We start from the raw sequence: 26,287 nt of genomic DNA on the forward strand, positions 1-26,287 counted from the left end.
AATTTCAGATCGGATCCTATTTACGGAGGTGCTAAGTGGAGAGGGGGATTATATCATGCAAAACAGAAGCAACCAAAAATATTCCCGTTCCCCCCTTCCTCTTTTCCCATCTGATAAATGAGCTGGTTTGTCAAAACAGGGAGTGGAGCTGGAGGGGCCAGGGAAAGGATTTGGTATAAAAAAAGAAAACTGAAGATGAGAACTGAAAATATTCTGTGTTTCTCTTTGCTCAGAGCAAATCCCATTCCCAGGCCAAATCTAATCAGAATCTGTCCATGAAAAAAAAAAATCAGGAGAGAAATATTTTGAAATATAGGAAGGGTCTCAGTCCGATCCATGCTGCAAGGTGTTCAAGGTACGCCGTGTTTCTTTCATGATTTCAGTGTTCTGCCACAGCTATGAAGGAGTGTTATTTCTGAGTCACAGAATTATGCTTTTCACTTGGCTTCTGTAACACCCCTACGCTTAATTATTTCATCTGAACTGCAGATTTCCACGGATCCAGCAAAGCATTTAAGCACCTGCTCAACTTTAAGAACCTATTGCGTTCTGGGAGGCTTTCCACAATATGAATTAAGCGCACACTTTGCTGAATGGACGGCTCTATACCATAACTACATTTCATCTAGAAGAGATACGGGCTCTTTCCCAAGGGGTTTGCTGCTGTTTAGTACATCAGTCTAAAATTTGTCCATGAGTGTGTGTGCGTTTTTTTATTGAAGACTTTGTCGTATCTGATTGAAGTCTGGCACAGTGTTTGTGATTAGTCTTGGACAACTCAGAAAGGACTAATCCTGGCACTGCAGGATGGGACACGAGCATTACAGTTTGTGTATCAGAGGCAAGTATCACCCTAAGTCACTGGGAAGCCAATCTGAAGTCTGCGTGCTTAACAGAGAGGCACTGCCACTGCTTTGCTTTGCCAAATCAGGGTATTTTAAAGAGAAAGCAGAGTGATACTCTTTAAAATGCACAAGACATATGTAGAGAAGATAAGAATTTCAAGGTATGGCACAAGTCTTACTTTATTGGGAAGTATTATTGTCATTGTTCTTCCAGAGCTGGAAAGGGAGGAGAAAAAATTGTATAGGAGCTCAACTGCAAAATTTGCAGACCTGAGTGGCAGGCTAAGTGCGACACGGTGCTCTAGAAAAAGATCAGCAATCAAAAGTCAAAAATCTGGTCTCTGAGCTTCCTGTTTAAAGACATGTGATGCACTATCCTCCTACCCAAGAAAGTGTAGTAAGTACGCACTAAACATGTAGAGGTTAAACACCTGTATAGGGGTATATGTTAACGGCTCCACACTCCATTGGCACTGGGCATGTTGCCTGTAACACCATGGAAATGTGTGTACGAGTTAACAGCAAAGTTCAGTCACTGTGAGATGCGTATGGATATGTCTGCTTTAATTGTTTCCATGATTTAAATGTTAGACACCAGGAAATTAATCTGGGCAATAGTCAAGACAATATGCACAAAGCTGGGTCCAATGTTGCTAAAACAAGCTGGCTGAAATGAAAAAGTGCAGCTGTGACTCTCCGCCTGATACCAACACACACACAAACATATGCACGCACACAAAAAACGGCCACGATTATTATTCTTATTATTTATGGACACAGATGAAAAGCCAAAGGGGGCATGGTAATGCACACAGATGCTGATTAGCTGGAGATTATATTGATGATGTAATAAAAATTCACTTTGTCTCTTAAGCTGCACCAGGACAATCAAAGAGAGATTAGATAAAAATCAGAGAGAATGAATAATAGAAGGGAGAGGTAACATCGTAAACCATAACTCCCTGCAAAATGTTCTACTTCTGAGTGCCCTGGTCAGAATAAATAAGGGTTGGAGGGTGTAAATACAGCCCAAATGTACATAGAAAGGAGTCAGATATGGCTTTGTACGTGTATGATTTATCAATAAGCAGCCAGATATGCGCAACTACCTGCACAGGTTTGCAAATACACACACATACACATCTCCATGCACACATCTTTCTCTGTTGAATGAATGATGAGAGGGAGTGTGAGAAGGAAAGCATTTTATTTGGAGAGGGACAGATGGACAGAGAAAGTGTATGCGGTGAATGATTAGACGCATACGGAAAATGATCAGAGAGAGAAAGACGTGAAGTTGCAGGAAAAAACAACTCAGTCTCCCCTTGACAGGGTAAGAGACACACATGCAAACACCCACATGCACGTATATTTACCTAGGCATACACCAGTATGGGTCACTGTCTGAAAAAAGGATCCCTTCAGTCACAAAAAATCCCAGTCAGAGAGAGATGGGAGAAAACTTTCTCCTCTTAGAGCGCTTGCTTGCAAAGGAGCAGAACTCCTGCATGTCCAATGTTGGTTTAAGTTTACTGACCATGTTTAATATTTGATTAAATCTTTGGCGTAGCTGACTATCCTGATCTGAATAGATGATCCAATGCTTTCCCTTGTAGTAAAGTCAAGCGTAAGTAATAGCTGTCCTCTGACTACTGCTGCTTTATGAATATGAGTAGAATTTTGCCGCGTCTGAAAACCTGCTACCTGCTTCTGGCTTCTTTTCAGCTGCTTGATATTTTCAGCTGTGCCTTATGAAATCAAACAAAAAAACCCAAAATGCTTCTCCCAGACATGGAGGGGCCTGCAATTTATTTGTAGATGAGGGAAAAATCCCTTCTAATGTCTTCCCTAGCTTAATTACTTTACCTATTCTACTCACTGTACTTTTTGCCTGTGGTTTGCATTATTACTTGCTAAATACATCAGAAAATGCTCATCAGCTTGCTCGGCAGCTTGGGTATGTTTGTGTGGTTGCCCACACACATGCACACACACACAAGCAGCAATTTTATAAATAAATCACAGTCACAGGGGTGAGGAGAGGGCATGTGGTGCTTCATAAGGGAGCAGAACTGCAAAAAAGAAAGTACATCTCCAGGATCAGAAAATAGAGGCTGTCAGAGTTTTTCTGTGCCTCTTAATGCCTGCGAGATGGCCACTGCTGTTGATCACAGAAGGTGAGAGAAGGGCCACCAACCTGGGCTACTTGTCCCCTGGCCACCTAGGTGAAGAAATGTCTAATCCATCAACACAGACAAAAACCAGGCCTAAATAATCAGCCTACATGCTTTACACCTCAAATGAGACAAGGCTTGCCGGGAGAGGTAATATCTTTTATTAGACCAACTGATATAGTTGGAAAAAAATAGACAAGCTTTCAGGCACACAAGGAAGTCTGTCCTTTTTTTTCCCAGCTATATCAGCTGGACTAATAAAAGATATTACCTCTCCTTACAAATGTTGTCTCATTTATAACCTTAGACCATCACCGCTAAAGCTGCGGCACAACTTCTACCTTAAATACACACAAAGCTCTTTACAAAGCTGGATATCATAAATTCCTCTTTACACATAACAAACTGAGGAAGAGCAAGGTCTAAGAATGTGATCTGGCAGGACACAGAAGGGTAGTAAGAGGGCTGGGCTAGAAACAGGTTCCTAATCCCTTTCTACTTACCTCTGAATGAAGAAGACTCTGACGCAGCTCTACATCAAAGGTTTATTTTGGCTTCTTACTTTAATTTGGGGTTGCTAGAGAAGGGTCCTGGAGCTAAGGAATAGTTATGTTTCAAAACAGCAGGAAAAAATATTTTTGCAACAAGCTGAACCATAGTCCTGGAAGGGGCCGCCAGGAACAGTTAAGAATAAGATCACGATTTTAAGAATTCAAAGGAAAATACATGCAGGATTTTTGTTCAGGTGTGAGAAATCCGATGGTGATTTAATGAAACAAGAAAAGTTAAAAAAAAAAAAAAAGGTGCAATTGACTTGGTGAAATTACAGACTTACTACATTTTTTTATTTTTTTAGTCTTTGAAAGAGGACATCAAGCTTTGAACCTCAAAAGAAAAAAAAAAAAACACCACCTTTTCTATCTACTCTCTCAGTGTTTGACATTACGCAGAAATACGTGTGTTTGTGTATCTCTGTATGTACGCTTTGTGGGTGCGGGTCTTTCAGCTACTAACCATAGCTTTTTTCTTTTTGAAAATACTTGGTCAGTATGGTTCCCTTTCCCAAATCCTGTTCAGGCAAGAGCTGAGAAAGGAGAGGAGAGATAGTTAATGTGGTCTGAATCAGAGTGGTGACTAGTGACATGAACCGGTGAAGTGCTCTCTACAGGGGTGACAGCCAGTGACAGCACGAGAGCAAAACGTCGGTGCAGAGCTGAACAGAGGGAACAGGAGTGTGAACAGAGATGGCGAGAGCCAGGGAATCAGGTCTGTAGCAGCAGAGGTTGGCCATGGAAAATAAATGACTCATGAGCACAGGTAGCCTGAGAAGAACATTATGGGAAACAAGCAGTGAGCCTGGAGCAGTGCCTGGGGAAGGGACCTGACCCTGGGGAGAGCTCTGAGCTTGTGGTCCATGCACCCACACTTGCCTCTGCAACCAGGGGAGGAAGCTTGGGAAGGGAAGATGAGGAGCTGGTCTTGGCTAGCCAACAAGAGCCCAGGTGTAGCACTTGGAAAGCAAATGCAGGGGCCAGCAATGGGGAACCAAGCCCGGGGAGAGAGCTGATCTCCCGACAGTCGAACCGATGTCTTTTGCCGGCTAGCTCAGAGCAGGCTCGCTGGGCTCGCTGGTGGCTCGGCTATTTCCTTCTGGATTGAGAAGCTGCTGCTGGAAGTCCTGTCCCTGGATCAGCATAGGGGAGAAGACAGGGGAATGACACACCTATTGTGCAACTCCTTTTATGAATAAACTCGTAGAATCTAATTCTGCCAGCACCTCTCTGGCCTTTTTCAATGAGCCGGTCAGTAACAAATGTTCATTTAACAGCACAAAGCAGCCGTTATATGGGAGAACACATTGAGTCTAATACAACACACGTTCCCCTCCAAACAAGAACCCAACATTTCTGCTTCAATTTTTTTTCCCCATCTGCAAACACTGTCAGTAAAGCTGAGTAAATATATAAATAATTAAACAAACAAATACTTTCCCTGCTGCCCCCAGGCCTTTGAAACTGAGACTTAGTTGGATTTCAGGCAATCAAACAGCATCACGTTCGCACACTCACACTGCACACACGCTTCCTCTCCACCTTTGACAGAATATCATTGACTTGAGTGCACTGTGATGATTTCAAATAGACTAAGGGTTAGATAATCGACTCTACACACACACGTACACACACGCACACTCCAGATTCTCCATTTATTTCATAAGAGACATAAGCACAGATGGGATGGAAACACAAAAAAAACCCCTACATAGATTGCTATTGATGAACTAACTAAAACTGAACTGAAATAATAAAATTAAAAAAAAAAAAAAAAAAGAGAGCCTGATTCATTTGCTTGTTAGATCTTTAATATAGGAGATCACCTGAAACCCCCCTTTTAAATGAAACGGTTTCTAAATTAATTTTGCTGTGGCTGGATACTTGAGGTCACTGGAACCTTGTTTATTCCCCATAATAAGCTACTTCTTGGGTAGCAGCAGTGAAAACTCCTGGACTACCTTGCTCTGCCAAAGTCAGGGACATTCACATCCCTGTTTAAGGATTCACATGGTGTCTGTCTGTTGTTTGTGAGGCTGGGTCAGAGTCTAACTATTGACTTCAGAGAGTGTTGGGTCGGTCCTCAGCAAATGGACGACGACTGCCAATTCCATCTGCCCATACTGAGGGCAGGAGTACACTTGTCTAGAGGGAACTTGCTCTTTTTACTGACCCAGTGAAGGCATATACCTTCAGCTTGATCCAAATTGTATTGCAAACAATAGGTTTGGATCAGGCCCTTAGAGAAGAAAGGTGGGATGCAGCCCTTCGTCAAATCCTTGAGCTTTTCAGCTCCCTCAGTTGCCATAACAATGAAGAGTATATATGTGATTCACTAAAAGAAGAAAAAAAATCAAGATCCTGAATCAGTGAATGATGATATTCTTGTAGATGGAGAAATTACAAAGGCTGAATCCTACTCACACAAAGAAAACTGGCAAAATTGCCATTGACCCTTTCTTGGTAAAGCAGGGACAAATATGTATTTACAAGTGAAATGAGCAAAGCTAATTTTCCACCTCCTCAACGCGTGTTTTTTGAAAGCATTTTATCCTGATCCACACTGAAAGTAGCTCTGATGTAACGCATTTGTCATCAGACATCACCAAAACCTTTACTGAGAAAAAAATAAATGTCAGATTTGTGCCATTAACTTCTCTCTCCTAAAAAAAAAAAAAAATAAAAATCCGACTAGCCTAATATTGCAGATGGGGAAATGAAAGATCAATAGCTCACTGAAGCCAATGGGAATCTTTCCATTGATTCAACAGGTTTCAGATCAGGCCTGAAGGCACTGAGCTTAAGTGACTCCATCAGAGAGTGTTGGTGAGTAATTATGCACTCCGTGATTAGAACCCAGGCGTCCTCACCGTCGCCCTCACCCACCAGATAATGCCCTTCTTTTGAATGAAGCTGCAGGCACAGGCAGTAATTTAAAAGGGATAGGTCTGAAGTGTACTCGCCACTAGCAAATAATCTAGAAGGAATGGCAATGCTTGCTTTTCTTGTTTATATATTTGTTTCTTTAATTTGGTGTTAACTTTTACTAACCAATAGTAGAATGTAAAACCTAGCACCACTCTATCACCCTTATCTCCTGCAAGATCTTTATGTGCATTTTCTTCCAGTGTTTCTATATGATGACTTGCTTTTTTTTCCCCCCTTCTCTGTCAGTGACTAAACTTGGAGTTAAATCATTTGTAAGATACAATTTTCTTTGATATCAAAATTAGCTGGACCCAGATTCATGCAAATAAACATACAGCAATGGTATGCTTTTAAAGACACTGTCAAAGGATTTTTGTTGGTTGTCTTGTCCATTCCTCACTTCCACTCCTACTTTTCCATTTATTGCCAGTATCTTGAATGAGATTTCTTTTTCTTAAAAGAAAAAAAAAAATCATAATCCAGAAAAAAAAAGATAGTAAGGAAAACAAAGAAAAAAAATGTCCAGACTCCCTCCAAATGCATAAACCAGAACAAACCCTACAGAATAGCATAACTGAATAACAACATATCTTTACAAAGAGGGTGAAAAATTGCACCCTCATCCATGTATTATTGAAGATGGAATACGATCAAATAAATCGCTTTTAAAAGCAATTAAATGCTCACAAAAGAAAACCACTTGCCCTGTAAACTGAGAGAAAACATAATGAAATGCAAACCATCTTGAAACTACCATACGGAAACTGGAACGAGACACTTCAAGCCGAATGGCATAGCGGAAGGAGTGAACTAGCATACCTAGATAAGGCAGCCTATTGCTGAAGAGGGAGTAGTTAGGAAATTCAGAAGCAAGCAGGTCTGTGTATCTGGATTTAGATGAGTAACAACCTTAAGGCAGTCACATTGCATATTATCAGTCGTTCCTGCCTGAAGAGCGGTATCTTGCAGAACTGCCCGTAACTTAGAGCCCAATCCAAACACTGCTGCAGGCAAGGTAGAGTTTTGCTGAAGACTTCAGCAGGCTTTGGAGCAGGTCTGTAGCTGCTCTGCAAAGTCCTTTCCCATTAATTATAGATTATGCACATCATAGAATATATGTTACTTCCACCCTCTTTTCCCCCCCATTTCTTAAATGCTGCTAAAGGTGTGAATAAAATAAAATAAATCAAGCACTTCCATTGCATTGCTGTGTTTAAAAAGAGCTCTCTGGGATTAATCCAGTTCTGATGGGGACTGAATTGGTTGCCCAATTTGGTCCTGGCTGCTCTGAGTTTCTCAGGCCCCTGGCTTCTCTGCAGCTGCCAGGAAAAGACCCGATTCTAGAGAAAGACGTATCCCGTTTCTGCCTGAGTCAGGTGAAATAATGGGCAAGAAACAGAGCCCTGCCTGTAAGAGGCAAGGAAAGTGAGTTTTCTCTGGGTTTGCTTTCAAATTGGTGCAAGCCAGTTCAATATACTTAGCAAAGGTATCTCCCTCTCTCTCCCACCCCTTCTCTCTTATGCACCATTTCAAAGAAGTGCATCTTTACCTTATTATATTATTAGAATCAATCAATATTATTAATATTACATGTGGGCAATTCTGTAAATTCTTCACAGTTCTCCTCCCTGCCTGTTAACAGCAGGTACATTATACAGTGTCTGGTTAGATTGGTCAACCAGGCTATTGATAGTCTTAATAAGCAATATCTATATTGTGACCTTTGCTCACAGAACTGAATCTCTCCTATAGGGCTGTCAGATTCCTTAAAGAAGTATTGATAAGCTCATTACTGTATCGCTACGTATAATTTTAGGTGTGATTTTCACTCACCCTCAAGCATATAGTAACCTAATACTTTTTTTTCACTCCTAAAGCATTGGCCCTTTTACAATTGATCAAATAGTGAATTAGAGCATTATAGAGAGGAAACATAATCAGGGGATTTCTACAAGCGCACTGTGGTATATCTTTTGATCTTCTGACAACCTTCATCCCTCTGGATCCTAGGAAGGAAGCACTGTTTTATAGGGATATTATTAGGCTGATGCTGCTTTATACATCTACCTGCAAGAAGCTACTGAATCCGACAAAGATATTTGTGTGCGTTTGCAGTGAGTGATGCATATTATGTGATGCGAATCTATCCTTAGGGACGGAAAAGGAGAGGAACTATGTGCAAATGTAAGTTTGCCCTTTCGATACATGCATGCATACACAATCTCTGTGTATTATGTACACAAGCATTTGAATTAGAAACAGGCCAAATATGCAGTCAGATCTCATCAGACAAACTCTGTCTGCAAAGCTCCATTTTTATTCTGTTTGAAGAAGCTTCATGTCCAGAGTTATCTGCCCCAGAACACTGGGAAGTCAGCCGGGTTGCCTCTAAAATATTTTGGAGACTCAGACACAATGTACAAATAAACCAGAGATGGATTAATTAAGTGTGACTGTATCATTAAATTAGTATAATGAACAAACAGCTATGTATCATATTAAACTCTGCATATAATTCCAGGAATAGCCTGTTAAGTCACCTGCCACTTTCACACAAGAGTATGATCTCCGTACTGTCTTTTAGAAAGGAATTATTCAGAGACCTATATCAGCTCATCTGTACTGAATGCATGTTTTCATTAATATGCAGATATAATAAACGGTTGCATGTGTGTATGATATACAAACGTGGCAGGCACACTTCTATCTCTCTGCGTATGCGCTTCTCACATAAAAGTTCATTCTCAGCTGCACCTTTCATGAAAACTATGTCTTTTTATGTTTTCCAGATTTAAATAAGGAAATTACAGATTTCCTCCATGTAAAAGGGGAAGAATAGGTTGCATTACAAACTGTGTCTGCACTTCACCTTGGTCTGTCAAACCATAAGCAACTTTCTGGCGGCAAAATACTTTGAGAGACTTAACAGGGAAGGTCCCTGTCACCAGCAAATATATATCCCTGGAGGCATCAACATTGCCAACAAAACCATCTACGGAATAGTTAATGTTAAACAATGATTGTCCATGTTCAACAAGGGAGGGAGAAATAAACAGATAAGGGTGAGGTAGATCGAAATCTGCATGCCTCATTGGCTGAGCTGTCGGATATTTCTAATGCATCTGAAGGGTTTGTTACTAAGAACCTGTTAAGTATCTTTAAACCTTTGATCTGTAGCCAGTCTTAACAAAGGTGACAATTAATTAATGGAGAGTACATTGCAATAAAGTTACATTGTGGTCAGTTTATATATACTGTCCAAAGCTGGTTCACAGAAGTCACTGTCAATTAAAGTCTTCTCGGAGTCCAGTTCATTATCAATTTTTCCCCCTTGCCTTGATCAATATTTTTGGCTGCTCTGCTTGACAAACTTAACACAATGTCTATATCTATATGTCTTGCCATTCATTTACATGGAATAGATGGCCATATATGATTTATTTTTAGCTACTGCGTATGGTCAGGCACTTTATTTGAGAGGTTTAGAGCTCTCATCCATCTTTATTTTAAGGAGCGACAATAATAAGCCCTCTCTTCCTTCGAGGGGATGTCAGTTGGATATAATGAATGCACATTAAAAGCTGCAGTCACCTGTGTGTGTATTCAGGCTGTGGCTCACGGTGACAAAAGCAAACAAATGCAATATCTGTGGTGACATTCTGACTCCAGCCCACACCAAGCAATGCAGCACAGACAAAGTGATTCAATAGGACCTGCGATCCCCAAAATGCGATGATGCGTCTTGAGGAGTTACGTAGAGAGAGAGACCCCTACAATATATACCCCAGCTCAGTCAGTAAAGCAACAGTGGAAGACAAGACATAACTTTAACTCACCATGGTTATTATTTTTCCCTTTTTCCGCTGCGGATTTTAATACATAAGGGTCAGTCCACCATGACAAACCCCGGCAACAGTCATATGGGCATCGGTGGAGCAGTTAAGTGAGTGAGAAATGTGGCAGAAGTCAGGCTTTTGTCAGCTCCCCAGCTTTGTTATAGTTTGTTTCACTTAACAGAAGGAAAGATAAGTTAAAGGACAAGCCAGCAAGCGCAGAAGCTGGTAGCATTAACTGCAAGTGTTGTGGTTTGCTATGTAAATCCACAGTCCAGAATTTTAAAGGGAATGTGAAACACTGAGCAAGTGCAAACCTGCACCAGGATTTCCAAACGTGAACCCACTGAAGCGATGGCAAAAATCTCATTGACTGCTGCCCAGCGAGCAGTCAACAAGCCTTCGCTCCCTAAGTAAAGATGATGCTGGGATTAATGAAACACCAGCCTATTTGTTAAGGCTGGGATTCAACTTAGCTCACTTAACACCTCACCTGCTTAGTGCAGACTCTTACGGGGCAGAAACCAGACAGCACCTGATGAACAGATCGTGTTGAGCTCTACAGCCTTCTGCTTTTATGGAATATTATTTTAAGGCTATAGCCAACACCTACATGAGTCTTGGGGCATCTGATGCTTTGTTTCTATTTTAAATGCAGGTAAGCAGCCCAGCAGCCTAGATCATCTCCCCCACTTTTTTCTCTTGGAACCATTACTGCCTGTCACATAAACCCGCCTCAGTTCACACTTGATTGACGGGAGGGACGGTAAGAGCTCCTTTAGTGTCGTTATGGTCTGTCGGGTCAGTGCGGCTGGTATGCATGCGCACAGGGTATGCATGATAAAAAACACCCTGACGTCTTGCTGAAAAATGTGGCTGTGTATTTCCAGCTCTTAAGGCTAGGGGAGGCCCTCCTTGGTCACCCAGCCCCTTCTGTCCCCTTGTTCTTTACCACCATGCATAGAGAGTCCGCTGCCCGCCCTCCTTGACAGGTGCAATCCACTTTTTGGTTGAGCACAAGACACTTTCTGCAATCTCACTCACTCTTTACTCAGGCAAAATTTCCAGATACTCTCTGACAACTTCCTTCAAAAGGCTATTCCATCAGCTGCCTGGCTTTTATTATACTATGCAATTTGAATTCTCTGCTAAAGAAAGCCCTGTCTGTGGCACTGGCCACTGGCCGACGCAGGATACAGGACCAGATGAACCACACTTTTCATCCAAGGTGACAAGGATCCTCAATTTTTCTCCCTACTTCAGTGCCGACGTTCTCGATCTCTTCTGGCTGAATACAGGAAAAAATAAATAAATAAAACAAAACCAAACTTTCCCTTGTTTCTGTTGTTATACTTCAGAAATTAGTCACTTCTTGATTCCCCCTTTAATTAAAACCTTGTTTTGGCCGAGTAAATACTATGAAATTTGGCTGCTGTCGCAGTATTTTTTTTTTTTAAAAAAAAGAAGTACCTTTTTTTCCTTCCCTAAAATGCCCAAAGGCACTAGTATATGTAGTTATTGAGGGACAAAAACAATTGTAATCCATAAATGTGTAGGAAATGTAAGTTTAACCCGAAGAAAGGTAAGAGAAGAAATAAAAGCTCTAGAAACACAAACTTAGATTTCTTTCTTTCCTCCACATTATGTAACTTTAAAACAAATCCATTCTTGTAAGGATGATTAGTTGATATGGTTGTGGGGCTAGCTGAAGAACAGCTTTCAGTGCAAAACTTAACAGCCAAGCGAGAGATCCCAGAAAATTGGAGTTTGTATTGGAAATGCTGACACAACCGTAACAACAGCATCATAACTGGCTGCAGCTGCTTTTAGAAACCAGAATCCATGTCCAGACCCCTGCAAAAAGAGTTAACATATAGCCTTCTAATTTATGAAGCAATCTGTGCTATCTGTTTGACATTATCAAAACACACGCTCATCTGTACTGGAGATTATAATGTACAGGGGGTTGCTTTTCTCGTCTCTCTTCCATCAAGCTATCCAATTGAATTTTGATTGTTTTAAGGGGTTGTTCTTTAGACCTAAGGCATAAAGCCTCCTCTGTTTTATTCCAGTTTATTTGTGCATTTACCTCCCTAAAACTTGTTTGGTTTACTACCATACTAAATGCTGTATGTGTTGCTTTCAGCCAGGCAAGCCTTATGTTTCAATTATGGAGGAGTTTATTCAGCACCTGTATTGCGCTGTGCTTCTTTTTCAACTAAATTTCCATTTCCCAAAGGCTATATGCATGAATGTGTATACATCTCTTTTTTTTTTTTCTGTATGTATACGCAAACACAAATCTATACATTTATACATATATACAAATATATCTTCTTAACGGAATGCTCATTTTCATTGCACCTTTGAATTTCTGAGATATCCAAAACCTTCATAAACATCCTTAGACTTAACAAGGTTTTAATTTTTCTATCATCTATCTTTGTAATCAAACAGAACAGAATATAATGAATGGAAGCCTTGTTTACCTACCCGCAAGGTGTCTTAAATTTCAAAATTATTTATACTTTTGAGAAGATAAAGCAGCAAAAGAACTAAACTATTCTTTTCATACTGCATTTTTCTAGCTGCATTGAATGGTTATCGAGTGAGGTTCGTGTCAGGTAGGAACACCGTCCTAACCACGGGACTGCAACTGTGGATTTCAAGGAGGTTTTGGGGATTTTGTGCTTTTTTTCCCCCCTAAATAAAAGTTGACAGAATGTTGTAGCTCTCAGGTCTACTGAAGACTCTTGCTTTCACACTGCACACTATCTCCACTCTTTCAGTGCACTCACCCGCGTGTGTTTCAGTAAATCTCAGTTAAGTGTGGAATGCTGATTTCTTCTGACTTCCTAAATAGAATATTATGGAGACCTGTGCGTTTTAAATTAAAACACATTCTGGGTGTTGGGTATAAGCAAACTTTGATAGAAAAGGCTGTTTAAACCTATGGGGACAGTCCTATATTTAGATTACATTAATTCATAAATATTATACTAAATACCACTTAAATTGGCCTTAAATGACTTCAAAGATAATGCATTATAATATGGCTGTCCTGAGAGCACTAACCTTTATGTCTCCCAGTAACTCAGCCTTTAAGCATACTCCACTGCTAGATAAGAAGAGGGGAAGTTATGAATGAGTGGCTTGCTAAATTGTTCAAGTGTGATTAGTTAACTCTGTGCGTGTGTGTGTGTGTGTGTGTATGTGTGAGCGTGTGGGTGGGTCAGCTCAGCCCCGGTAGATTTCTACCCGCGGATCTCAGCACACAACCTCTTCCCAACCCTAGAGCAAAGTACCACAGCAGGAGCCTGGTCCTGCCCCGTGTGGAGAGAAGCAAGGATGGGGGAGATATGCAGCAGTTACGCTCGTGCCATGAAGGCTTGTTTTCTCGGGGATCTGGCAAGCCTTTCCCGCCTTCCCGCGCACACTGCTTCCCCCGTACCCTTTTCTCTCTTCGCGTGTCTGCAAGAGAATCGTGGTCCCCTGCCTCTTCCCTGGTGTCTGGCCTGGTATCAGCCGTGGCTGCTGGTGAGAGAACCTGGGACTTCACTCTCTTTTTGTGATAGTTTTTCTGGGAAGGGGGGCATAGTAATGTACTTTATCTTCAGGTTCTTATTTTTCAATTTCCTCCTGTTGTACAGGAGCACCACAATAGGATCTCTTCATAATATTTTTAAGAATACATATCTTGTGCTCTCATTTCAATGGATTTACACCTGAAATTACTATGGTTGCTACATTTTCACTTTAAGCTAATTCCTGTTTCTTCCCTCCTCCCAACACAAACCCACCTTCTCCCGCTCCACACCCAAGGTTTGCTCTCCGTACACTTAAATAAACTACAGCCCACTATTAACCCTTCAGAGTATACAACTGCCACAGTCTCATCCGCTGGATTAGGAATGAAATCAACTGAGAGTGATGGATCAATTAATGTATAAACATTATGCATCACTTATGGAAAGCATCTTGAGGTTTCATATTGCCATCCTACCCCTGAGAGCCAAGTTGGACTATCTTTATGCAATTCTTCACCTATGCCTGCAAAGCAAAGCCAAAATAAGGAGAACTGAGTGAATACTATGCTTCACATGACTGCATTTAGAGAAGGGAGAAGAAAAAAATAGATTAAAAATGAAATAAAATGAAATAAAATAATGAAAAAAGCCAAACACAATCCTCATCCTTCAAAGCCCCATCATGCTTTTTGACTTCATAGTAATTAATCACTACTGGCAAGAAAGTAATTTTTTTCCAGGTAGCCAGGGGCACATTTTTATCAGGATTAGCTAATAAATCAGCGGCATCGCTAGAAAGGAGTTCAAACTCTTCTCGGATGTACTAAATAAAACCGATCTCTGAAACGCTGGCAACTCGGTGTCTATTGAAGCTTCGCTCAAGCCCTAGCCTGTGAAATAACAATCATCATCATCATTTTTCCTTCCAAAGTCCAAAACTTCTAGGAGGTTAAAAATGACTGTTTCTTTTGAGATGAACTCATGCAATTTGGTTTGATGAGGTGACAAGATTTCCCGCCTGGCTTTTTTCCTAGGTTGCAGCTTTAGAACAGAAATGAAATGAAGGGAAATGAAGTTAGTATCTTGCTTAATTCAGGAATATGTGTTAAACACATCCAAGCAAGATAAATGATCCCTCTATCTCTCGCTCCCTCTCTCTCCCCTCCTTCCTGAGTTTGTCTCTGTGAATACAGGCATACAGTAAAAGAAAAACTGAACTGAAAGAGGAGGAATTCACATCTATGAAATAGACATTAAAGTTAGCGCATAGATTGGTTAATTACAGGTTTAAGATAGAATATAACAAAAGGATAAAATCTCATCAACAAATCAAGATAACCTCCCCCCACCACAAAAATGCTTTATCGAGGTGTTAGCTCAGAGATTTCCTCTACACTATGTTGTGTGGTTCTCTTCAGTGTAGCTTTTACTGATGTTATTTTTATTTTACCGAAACCTTAGATAATTTTTGCAAACACATGTGCGCACACACGAGCTCAGTGGCTACTCTCACTATGCTTCATCTATTAGACAAAACCTCTCAGGACCTTTCCTTCCCTGTGCTTCTTACTATTATTTTTACTGTTATTATTAATAATTATTACAGTATGGATGTCACGTTTAAATGATGCCCATCAGACCTTGATGTGGCTTCTAGGAGCTAGTCTGAAGAGAAAGCAAGGTTCGAAAGGGCTACACTGATCGCTGCAAATATGAGAAGGGTGTTTGGAGCGACCGGCAAGAAAGGAAGGAAGAAATATCCTAGAACTTGGACTAAGTCCCCAGCCTCTGAGCCTTGAACAATTTCTCTAGCCTGTGAGAAACTGGTACTTTGCACCATCAGGCTATATTTTCATTCGCATTTCCTGAGGGTGGAAGAGAGGAGAGTGAGTGGGAAGGGGGAAGAGATGCCTGCTAAACATGCCGTTAAGTTCAAGATTTACAACTCGCCAAGGCATCTGGAAAGCTGGGAAGCCAGTAATGCCGTTTCCAGTGACTTTCCCTGACAGGAGTTCACCAGCTGAGTAGACACTGCCAGTGAACCTCTTCTGTAACAGATGCAACTTCCACTCCCCCCATGGCCCCCCGCAAAACCATTCCTCCTCCTGCACTAAATCTGGAGTCACACCCCAATCACTTCTGATCTGATCTTTTTATTTTCTTTTTTTATTTTTTAATAACTACATATCTAATGAAATAAACACACACACACACACACATATACAGAACCTGAGTTAATAAAGTGGCTTGCTTCGCTCCTGGGTGTCTCCTGATCCTAAGCGGGCTACCATGCAAATTATCTTCAACTTCCTCCCTGTGAGTCCTACTTTCCTACCCGAGGATCCGAGCATCTCTTCCCCACTACACATACCCTCCCCCACTCCCAAAATGTAGCATCATCTAATCTGAAATGCACCTCCGGAGAACCTAAGCTAAGCAGGGAAAGGAGCGGGCAGAGATGGAGTGAGCGAAGCATCGCATGGGGAGTACGTCTCCACTGCCTTTAAAGAAAACCTAAAAAGTTCCCGGGATGGACTTTGGGCACATTAAAGTAGTGCTTGGAATATGCCTGCTCGGAGACTTCTCCCCTCTGGAGCTAAACTGCCACCCGTGCCTCCTGGCTCACCCTCTCCAACACCTGCACACATCATGATTTTGTACACGCACCCCCCCCCCCCCCCCCCCGCCCCGCTTGAGATAGGCTTTTTTATTGTTGTTTATATCCCTGTTCCCACGCTGAAGAAAACCAAAATGAAATACCCCCCTGGAGCAACTCACTCTCCTCCGCCTCTAGCTTTGGAGCAGACTACAAATAATAATTGTAACAGCAGTAAAAATAAAAAGAAATTAAAAAAAAAAAAAAAAAGAAAAAAAGAAAGGAAAAGAAAAGGCGCCGGTGCCAGATATACAACAGTTGTAAGACAGCGCTGGGAACACGGGCAGACACACGGACACACACACCCTTGGGTGGAAAATGTGCGGATCCCGAAGATAAATAAAGAAATCCTCTTCCTCTTTTCAGCACCACCAGCGCGCGGACAGCTCCCCGCCAGCCCCGCCGCCCGCTCCTGCGCTCGCCTGGGCGCCCCGGCGTCCGCAAGTGGCTGCATCTCACCCCAAAAAAAAAGAGGGGAAAGAAAGAAAAATGCTAATAAATAGACCAAACGGAGCTGACTCTCTTCCCTGCCTCTCTCTCTTCTCTTTCCAGGAGGGTCTATTATTTCTTTCCCTGCCCCCCCAGCCTGCCGCCTCCGCCCCCGGGCCAACCAAAAATGAAATAAAATGAAATGAAGTCGAAAGGAAAGAGAGAAAGAGAGACCCAGAGAGGGAGCGGGAGCCTGCCTTCCTTTCCCGATCTCTCCCGGGAAAGTTCAGGAGGTAACTCACCTTTGTGCATGCCAGTGAACCTGTCCTTCAGCACCGTCAGTTCATAGATCTTCCCGAACTCCTCGAAGAGCGGTTTGAGGTCTTTCTCGTCCAGGTTACGGGGGATCTGCCCAATAAAGAGCTTAATGGCATCGTGGTCCTTCATTGGGATGGTGGATGGGTTTCCGGGACTATGGTTTAATCCGTTCATATGCCCGTTGGTGCTGGGGTTGCTGTGATTGCTACTCAGGCTGGTATTGTCTGGTTGTCCGTTTGCTAACGTGGCCATCTTTATATACATAGAGAAAATCTTCTTTCCTTTTTTCCCCCCTCTTCTTTTCTCTCTCCCTCCCTCTCTCTCCCTCTCTCTCTCTCCCTCTCTCTCGCTCTCTCGCTCCCTCTCCCTCTTTCACACACACACACACACACACTCTCACACACACACACTCCTCCCTCTCCGTCTCTCTCTCTCTCTGGGTCTGATCTGATTTTTTTTTTACATTGAAGATCTGTGTCCTTTCCGTTTAAACAGGCTGGATCGGTTCAAATTCCCAGCCAGACTAGGGGGTGGGGTGTGAGTGTGTGGATGTGTGTGTGTGCGGGGAAGGGAGGCTGGGGGTGGGGGATTGCTTTTGCCTCTGCTCTGGCTAAACCCCCTCCTCCCATCCAACCACCCCCCTGTCTGTCTGCCCGGGAGAAGCTTAATGGTATCTTCCAACACAGCCCCTGGCTATAAATAGCACTAGGCGCATGGCTCTTTGAGAGACAGTCAATTTCTATTGTGCCAAGTGAGCAAAGGGGAACGGTTGCGTTTTTAGGACCAATGATGATGATTTTTTTCTTTCCTTTTCCTTTGCAAGCCCTCCGATCAATCGCTGTCGTTATAATTTCAGTGATCATCGGGAAATCTGCCTTCTTATTTGAGAGGGGAAAAAAAAACAAACCCAAGGTGTTCTGACTTCTTCCTTTTATGATGATCTCTCTTATTTATTATTTACTCTTATTATGATTTCTCAATTGATAATAAAAGCAGTTCAGATACGGACGAATCCTCGGGCTCAGAGGTTGCTTTTGCTGTTGTTGTTGTGGTTGTGATGTTACAAGCTCTCTCTACTATATCTGTTCTTGTTGCATCTAAAAAAATGCATGCTCTTTAAGCTCTTTTTTAAAAAAATATGCTGTTGATGATGACATCAAGCTAGGAAAGGCGCAAACTGTGTTACTGTAGCTCTTTGGAGGGAGACGAAAAATATCGAGATGACTATTGTTAATGTTCATGCTGCCGATATTTATTTTACGTACAGTCAGTGCGGGCGTTATCTCCTATACTAGCTCCGTGTGGTGTGTGTGTGCGTGTGTGTGTGTGTGTGTGTGTGTGTATTGGAAAGGGATTGATTAGATAAGATTTTCTTGCCCGACTTTCAAGCCATCAGGATATTCTGTCTCTCTCTGATGGAAACATAAATCGTATTTTGTAGTCATCAGGGATCGGGAGTTGCTTGTCCGAACAATGCTCTCCAGACAAAGTGTACTGTATGGTGGAAATGAAATCAGCTCTCCTTTCATAGCATCTGGGGGTGGGGAGGGCAGGGAGGCTCGGATTAAGGACACAACTCCCCCTTGTCCCCCAAATAATAATAACAGTAATCCGGACAGTAACAAAACAAGGCTCTGCGTGTGCTCTGAGCAATTCTTTTATTTCATTTTTTTCACCCTTTCCCCCGGTTCCCGAGCAAGCTGCGCGGGGATGAAGCTCGGACAAACACCAGCTCGGAGCAGCCGTTGAGAGTTACCTGCCCTGAACCCCCCCGCGCTCCGGTCAGGCTGCAGCCACACGCCGCCCGAACATCTCCCCTGCCCCAGGGGTGCTCACAGCGCCCCCCCCCGTCCCCCGTCCCCCGCAGCCCCCCCGGCCGGCCCGGGCCCCCCCCCCAGGCTCCTCGGGGGCTCACAGCCATTGTTCCTGGCGCCGCCGGCTGCTCCCCGCGGCGGAGGCGGCGGCGGCGGCCCCGGGGGGGGGGGGGGCGGGCTGGGAGCGGGACCCCCCCCACCCCCCCGCCGCGGCCGCCTGTCCCCCGGGAGCGCCGGGCAGGGTGCCGGTAACACGTGTGACTGTAAACGGAAGGGGCAGCCGTGGAGGAGGGAGGTTATTAGTTTAAATTTGCAACGTTCCTGCATGTTTTATTGACCGGAATTTATTTTTATTTCTGTTTTAAAAAACAAACAAACAGAAAAGGAGGAAAACCACAACACCTTTGTAGCAGTTTCCACTTTTACTTGGCTTTTGTTTTAATAACTGAGCAGCGAGGCGGCGACCTGCCCCCACCCCCTCCCCTTTAAAAAATAATTTTTAAAAAACCAACCCAATGCAGGTGGCTCTGCTATTACAACTACTCCTGTGACTGCCAGTCCTCCCGTGACTTAAACGAGCGCCCCTGACAGGAGACGAGCGCGGAAGGGCCCGCTCCTGGGGGGGGGATCCGGGACGGGCGAAGGGGGGGTGCGGCAGGGCTGCGCCCCTCCCCTGGGCGACCGAGGGTCCCCGCGGGGGGGAGGGGGGGGCGCGGGGGGGGGGGGGGGGCGGAGACGGAGCCGGACAGCCCCCCCCCTCCCCCCTTCCTCTTTCCCTTCCCCCGGGGCCCGCACCTGGGGGCGACACCCGACCCGAGCCGCCGGCAGCCCCCACTCCTTTTTACGGCTCTTTAAATATCTTTCGCCGCTAATGGGGAGGCAGCTGCTGTCAGACGCCTAATGCCGGGCTGGTGGCAGGCACCGCGCATTGTCTGCTGTCTGACCAGACATGCTATTTATTGGGGTCTGAGGGGGGGATCTGTCTGTCTTCCCTTCCCGGGCGCGCACTTACAACGTTTAAAGGCTAAAGACACAGAGATCTGACAGCCCAGGAGCTGCGGGGAGGGTCAAAACCTCAAGACAGCCCCTCTCCCAAATTCCCAGCCCCGTGACTCACCTGCTTTCAAATCCTGCCTTGTGCCTTGGACTGTGATAAAAGAATGACAACAACAACAAAACCCGCATGAAACAAAATCTTCCAGCACCCCCCCCACACACACACACACCTTGAACCAGGACATTAAAAAAATCTTAATATCTGCTCTTTCTGAACCTTAAAGCCGCACCTGTGATAAAGCTAGGAAGGCTGTCTGAAAGAAGACTTGTTAAACCTTTTTAAAAGAAGAAATATCCACTATAGTGAAAAGTGAAACAGCACCCGGCACTGATCCATCCAAGGGATAGCTCTGTTAACACCTTGTCCATGAGCAGGCCACTCTGCCTGCAATCACGTCTTATCCCAAATGAAAGCCAATTAAAAGAACAGGGCAGTGAAAAGAGCTGTTTTGTTGCTCAGCGAGGGTGTCACTTTTATAACAGTATATATTTTTTAAAACTTTGAGCTGGTCCACGCCCCGTTTTCACAGAGCCGTAAGTATAGTCATTTAGAAATGGATGCTGTTCAAGTACAGCCCCCTGGTGCACAGGCACAGCTGTGAGGGGTGGCAGGATGAAATAATACGGACACAAATATTGCTACAAGGGCTCTGAGATGAACACAGCTGCTGCTGTGGATGGAAATAAGCTGTACCCCATAAGCACCTTTACACATGTACAAGGGGCTGTACTGGATTTTAAACAGATACAGGCAAAGGAGGAGTGAAATTGTTATCTATAAACCAGCCTTTGCTGAACAGTTCCCAAGTGAGAAATGTTCCCAGTATAATCACAGTGGGTCCAGTTCAGCAATCCATAAGCAGGGGAGTCCACAGGAATTTTGTAAGAATAAGGTCTTTTGTAACAGGCTCCAGTTTCTCCCAGAGAGTAAAAATTATTTATCTGCTTGGAACCAAAATAAAGCACTTTAATTTTTTTCCCCTTTTTCTTTTTTATGTGTCTACTTGCAGGAAAAAAGAAACCCCCTCCAAGCCCATTTACAACCCCATTTGCTCCTGCTCCTCTGGTTAGTGTCTTTTTTGGGAACACTATTTATTTTGGGGTAGATTGCCAGCAATTTTTACCTCCTCAGAAGAAATGCTACCCCAAATCAGCACAGCTGGAAAAATGCACTGACATTGCCAGGCTGGGAGCAGAGAGATACAGGGGGACCAGCCACAGGTATATACACACACCTCGTGTGAGAAACGGTTTGCAGACCAGGCTTTGGCTTTTAATGTGCCTTTCAAAGGGCTTGATTGATTGCTGTTAATCCTGTGAACAACTTCGGTGTTGTTAACAGGACTGCCCGCATTAGTAAAGGTACTTGCATGCATTAGTATGCTCCTCGTCCCCATGACGTCAATAGACAGCTTTCCAGTGACTTCCAGGAGGGCTGGATCAGGCCCTTGCTAGCAGCAAGTTTTTAATGAACACCGTTTGTTGCAGAGAAGGGGGGCATAGTGATACATCAGTCCCGACTATCTTCATTCTCCAGGAAACGAGCAAGTAAAGAAGAAAGGCAGGAATAGGCCGAAAGGTTGCTGGAGGGGGATTCTTCTGCTGAACTTCAAAACCCTGGACCCATAGCACACAGAACCATCATCCACTGACTGATACAAAATAAATTGCAGAAAAGTTTTGTTCCAAATAAATAAACAATATGCGTGAATTTTGTTTTTTAAATAGATAAAATAAATAGCAGGCAAGTTTTGTTCCAAATAAATAAACAGTATGAGTGAATTTTATTTTTAAATAGTAATTTATCCTTCTTTAGATCTAGGTAGCTATACCAGCCCATATACTCCTAGATTCTTTGCTAGTATATTTTATTGAGATTTTTCCAAATAAAACATGAGACTGTTAATAGCAAAGATACTCGTTCTGATCACAGTTCAAAAATACATCTCTCAGCTACTATTAAAGGGCCCGCTCCTGCCAAGTCTTCTAATTCAGCTGGGATTGTTTCCTTCAGTTTGTTGGGCTTTCTAGGGAGCTCTGACAGGATCAGGGCCTATTAGCTATGTAATCTAATAAAATAATTGAGAGCCGCATGTCGGTCTCTAATACATCTAACAAAAGGAGAGGGACCATCATCCACTAAACTTCGGGTGAGAACCCAAGCATGAGGGGATGGGCCCGATCCTGAAAACCTTAATCTGCATTGTTGTTAATCAGTCCGCTGTGGTCAGAGGGATTATTCATCTGAGGAAGGATTACTCATGTGAACATTTGCAAGATTGGTCCCTGAATTAATGCATGAATCAGTGTGGGTTGTTTTTGTTTTTGTTTTTCTCTTTTTTTTTTTTTTTTTTCCCTCTCTGTCTTAGTTAGAATCAAGAAGGTTGATTGAGGAGAGAAATGAAAAACTATTTGCATCCAAAGGAGCTTAGTACAGGATTGTAGTCAATGTAGGCAACAAAAGGTATCACTGTAATAAAAAGGGAGCTTTGTTTATGGAGGTCTTTTGTTATTAAAGTAACACTGGTGAGTTTCAGGTGGTAAAATGAAGGCTGCATAGAAACCAGGGGTTAATAAAGGACAGAAAAATAGAAGGGACTGTGTATGCATGTGTTCGCATGTATGTTTAGACACAGGGTTTGTGCAGACACATACATACACATCATTACATCCCACTCAGCGGATTCTGCTATTTAAACAGAGGTCTCCAGAATATTCCTATTACCCATGCTATGAACACAGTAAATATGTTGTATCAGTCCTTTGAAAAGAATATCAGGTTTATTATCTCACCATCCCTTTTCCATAATATGTATGTCCCTGTACATAATGAGTAATGAAAGCAGGCAAGCTTGTATTGTAGGGACAATAATGCTTCATGTTAATATGGTCCTTTTCATCATCAAATCATTGTGCAATCATTAACAAATTAATGCTCACAGCGCCCCTGTGAGGAAGGGAGATTTCAGTTTAATAGGATCTGGTAGCATCACCAATTACAAAGGTTGCCTGAGACTTCCTATAATAAAATCCTGTTCAGCTTTGATAAACTGCACATGTTTTGGCAGAAACTCTTAAGTTGGGTGCCTGAATTCCTTTCAAATTCTTTAATTATTTCTGGAAAATTTCAGCCGGAGCTATTTGTCTGTCCCTGAGAACAACCCAGAGGAGAACTTTGCTGGTTTGAACTGAGTCAAATGAGATTCTTTGTAAAGCTCTCCCATCCCCATACTTTACAACATGATACTAAGAGCTGACAGGAGGTGAAGCTCTTTCTTAAGTCTTTTTGCTATCTCGGGGAAAATCTGCCCCAAAGTGGCCAATTAAAAGCTTTGGGAAAACAGCAGTTCTCACACACTCACTAGAGATGCAGATTTCCAAAACCAGATTCCCCAGTGACTTGCCTCTCATCGGGTATGCTCCAGCAGAGACAAGAGTTATTCCTGTCATTGCAGCACTGGGCTGGGACAGGCCAGGAAAAATTGGAGTCTGGATATGTGAAACAAAAGCAGGAAGTGTCTTCCCTGTGCTTTCGGGGACTGACAGGGAGATCCAACAGTGAGACTAGAGCAGAACCTAAAAAGAGACAGCTGGGGATTTCAGAAAAGCTGGAAAGACATAGGTTGGAGTACACTGGGTTGGATTGAGAAGAGACACAAATGGGGAACGGACTGGGGTTCAGACTCAAAGGTAGTATCTCTACTAGCAAATGAACTAGGTTCAGAGCATAGGTTTAAGAAATTCATTAATTGCCTTAATCTTAGCACAGACTTCGGTATGAGTTTGGCCCATATCAACCTCCCAGGCACCTTCTGGGTGCCTTTTGGAGATTATTGCAGACCAATACGGTGTTTCCAATAGTCACTACAGACAAGGGCAATGTGTTTTTTTGGGAAAAGAAACTAGCCACATGGGTGTGCAGTGCCATGTCATTTGGACCCAGGGTTAAAGATTTCTCCAGCTATTTATTTGCAATGACCCAGCTAGCCATGGAGAGCTTGGGAGGAAATGTTGTGCCAAGATGCAGCAGTCTGCTTCTCAGTAGGAAGGATCTGGCAAAATGGAGAGAAATGGGAGGGGAAATAAATCTAATGGGGAACGGTCTAACAGGGAAAAGGGAGGGATTAATACACAGAATACAATGTAAGAAAATGTTGGAAAATAAACTGTGGGAAAGTATAGAGGATCTAAGAGCTCATGGGGGCTGGTAAATTTAGGGATAGGGCACTGGAAAGCTAAGTCAAGAAAAAGAGATTAAGAAAGAGCCAAAAAGTGAAACTGGATATGGAACTGGAACTGGGAGGGGGAATACAGCGGGATAACAGGTGGATCTGAGACAAGGATGAGTTAAAAGAACAAGAGGTCTTGTCTGGAGGAGAGTATTTGACCCGAAAAGCCTGCTCTCCTATGTGCTTGAAATGGGAGGCAGAATCCCCCGGTCCTCTGCAGTCAACAAACGGCACTGCACATGCCATCTATTCTGTGAGTGATCATGTAATTAAAGGCTGAATTAGAATGCATCTGTACAACAAAGGAAAATCCGAGTTGTGCATGTAACCTCAATTCTGGGGGCTCTTAATATTTAAGTGCTTGTCTTTGCAACCAGAATAATTCCCTTTTAATTAGGGCCTGTGTGCATGTGTGTGTGTGTGCTTGCATATATGTGTGTGATATGTGTGTTCACAATTATATTTATCAATTAAGATGATGAACATGAGGCAAAGACCTGTAAGGGAAAAAAAAAATTGCTCCTTTTTATCTTTTTTTTTTTTTTTTTTTGTATCTCCAGTTTGGGATTTGGGGACTCTAACTTAATTTAGGTTAAAGGTGGATTTTAAGCCATCTTTTTGGGAGAGTTTTCTTTGCAGAACTACAGTTACAGTCAGTGCATACTCTTGAAAATCAGGCCCAACTGTGAAGAGGACTTTAAGCAGCTAATTCTTATTTGGGCACCAGGCTGCTTGCTGGACTTTAGAGAGAACCAAGTGTAGAGATTAGGTGTGTGACGTTAGCATCCCAAGTCAGTGGTCACTTTTCAAGTGGAGCTTTATAGCCTCAGGGGAAACAATGACAAAGTCACTGCTCAGCTTCAGAACACGCTGATATCCTGTGGCATGCTTTACTTCTGAAGCTATGCCCAGTCTCACTTTGAACAATGTATGTTGTAGGCACAGTCTCAATATTGGATTTGTTTGCATGAATGAATACTTGTTTTACAAAACCCATTCTTGCTCCTGTTTTATTCTCCAAGTAGCCGGAGGGAAAGTCAGTCAGGGTCCAGTACCAATGCTGCTAATTTCACGCACTTCATGCTAATGCAGAGGCATGGCAAATGACCGAGTGTTGACAGCGCGTGTGTGTGTGGTGTGTGTGCATGCATGTATGTGCGCATCCACACGTACACATGTATGCAAATACTGTAGACGGATAAGGAGGGTATTCTACAGCTAAATGTGCAAAAATACTCCTCATCATCTTCCTGGTAGACTTTCATAGTATCCTTAAACAAAGTAATTTTCCACTTTATTCTGTATTGTCTCTCTCTGTCTCTCTGTCTATTTCTCTCTTTCTCTGTCTGTCTATCTATATATCCACAAATCTATCAGTTCTTTGCTGTCTGATAGATGATATCTCTACCTCCATTATTTGTTACTGGTGTTGCAAATTATGCTCAGTTTCCTTAATGGTCAATTTTCTAAATCCATCCTAGAATTTATGAACGTAATAAACTTTAGATCTGGTCTTATACCTTTTTAAACTTCTATTTCTTATTATTTTTGTCTGTTTCTGTCCAGGATAGTAAATCACCTATACCATGGGCTGTCTTCTAAAGGCCAGACATGCAGATGGAGGCTGTAAAGGAAATAAGCAAGGTTATACAAATTGTCCAGGGCTTCAACAGCAAAGGGAGACACTGCTCACGGTGTTAGTTAACTGTTTAGCCAACCTAACATTAATAAGTTTATGGAACAAATACAAGAGATCGTCTGGGTGCTGTGTGTGCACACAAGTGTGTATTCTCTAGGAAAGCATGGGTCGTGGTCACTTCAGAACAACTTTTCCACCTGGGAGCCGGTTTTGTTTCGGACACCCTTCCAGCATCTCAGGAAAACTGTGCATTGCATGTACCTCCCTGTGATATTAAAGTAATAGTTA

The 26,287-nt window shown here is 42.9% G+C and overlaps 1 protein-coding gene across 9 annotated transcripts in view; it reads right to left on the reverse strand.

Moving 5' to 3' along the window:
- Window positions 1-17,709, reverse strand: part of CELF4 (CUGBP Elav-like family member 4) — a 720,508-nt gene extending 702,799 nt beyond the window's left edge. For 5 of the 9 annotated variants that reach the window (XM_074811972.1, XM_074811971.1, XM_074811969.1 and 2 more), the window contains exon 1: window positions 17,246-17,706. In XM_074811972.1, the coding sequence (XP_074668073.1) occupies window positions 17,246-17,525 (280 nt within the window). In that variant the 5' untranslated portion in view covers window positions 17,526-17,706. Of the gene's footprint in view, window positions 1-17,245 lie in introns of all 9 variants that reach the window. The other 4 variants (XM_074811977.1, XM_074811975.1, XM_074811973.1 and 1 more) reach the window with 2 other exon arrangements.
- Between the last annotated feature and the right edge of the window lie 8,578 nt (window positions 17,710-26,287).

This window comes from Strix aluco, chromosome Z, assembly GCF_031877795.1.
Source record: "Strix aluco isolate bStrAlu1 chromosome Z, bStrAlu1.hap1, whole genome shotgun sequence".
In the NCBI taxonomy this organism is placed as follows: Eukaryota; Metazoa; Chordata; class Aves; order Strigiformes; family Strigidae; genus Strix; species Strix aluco.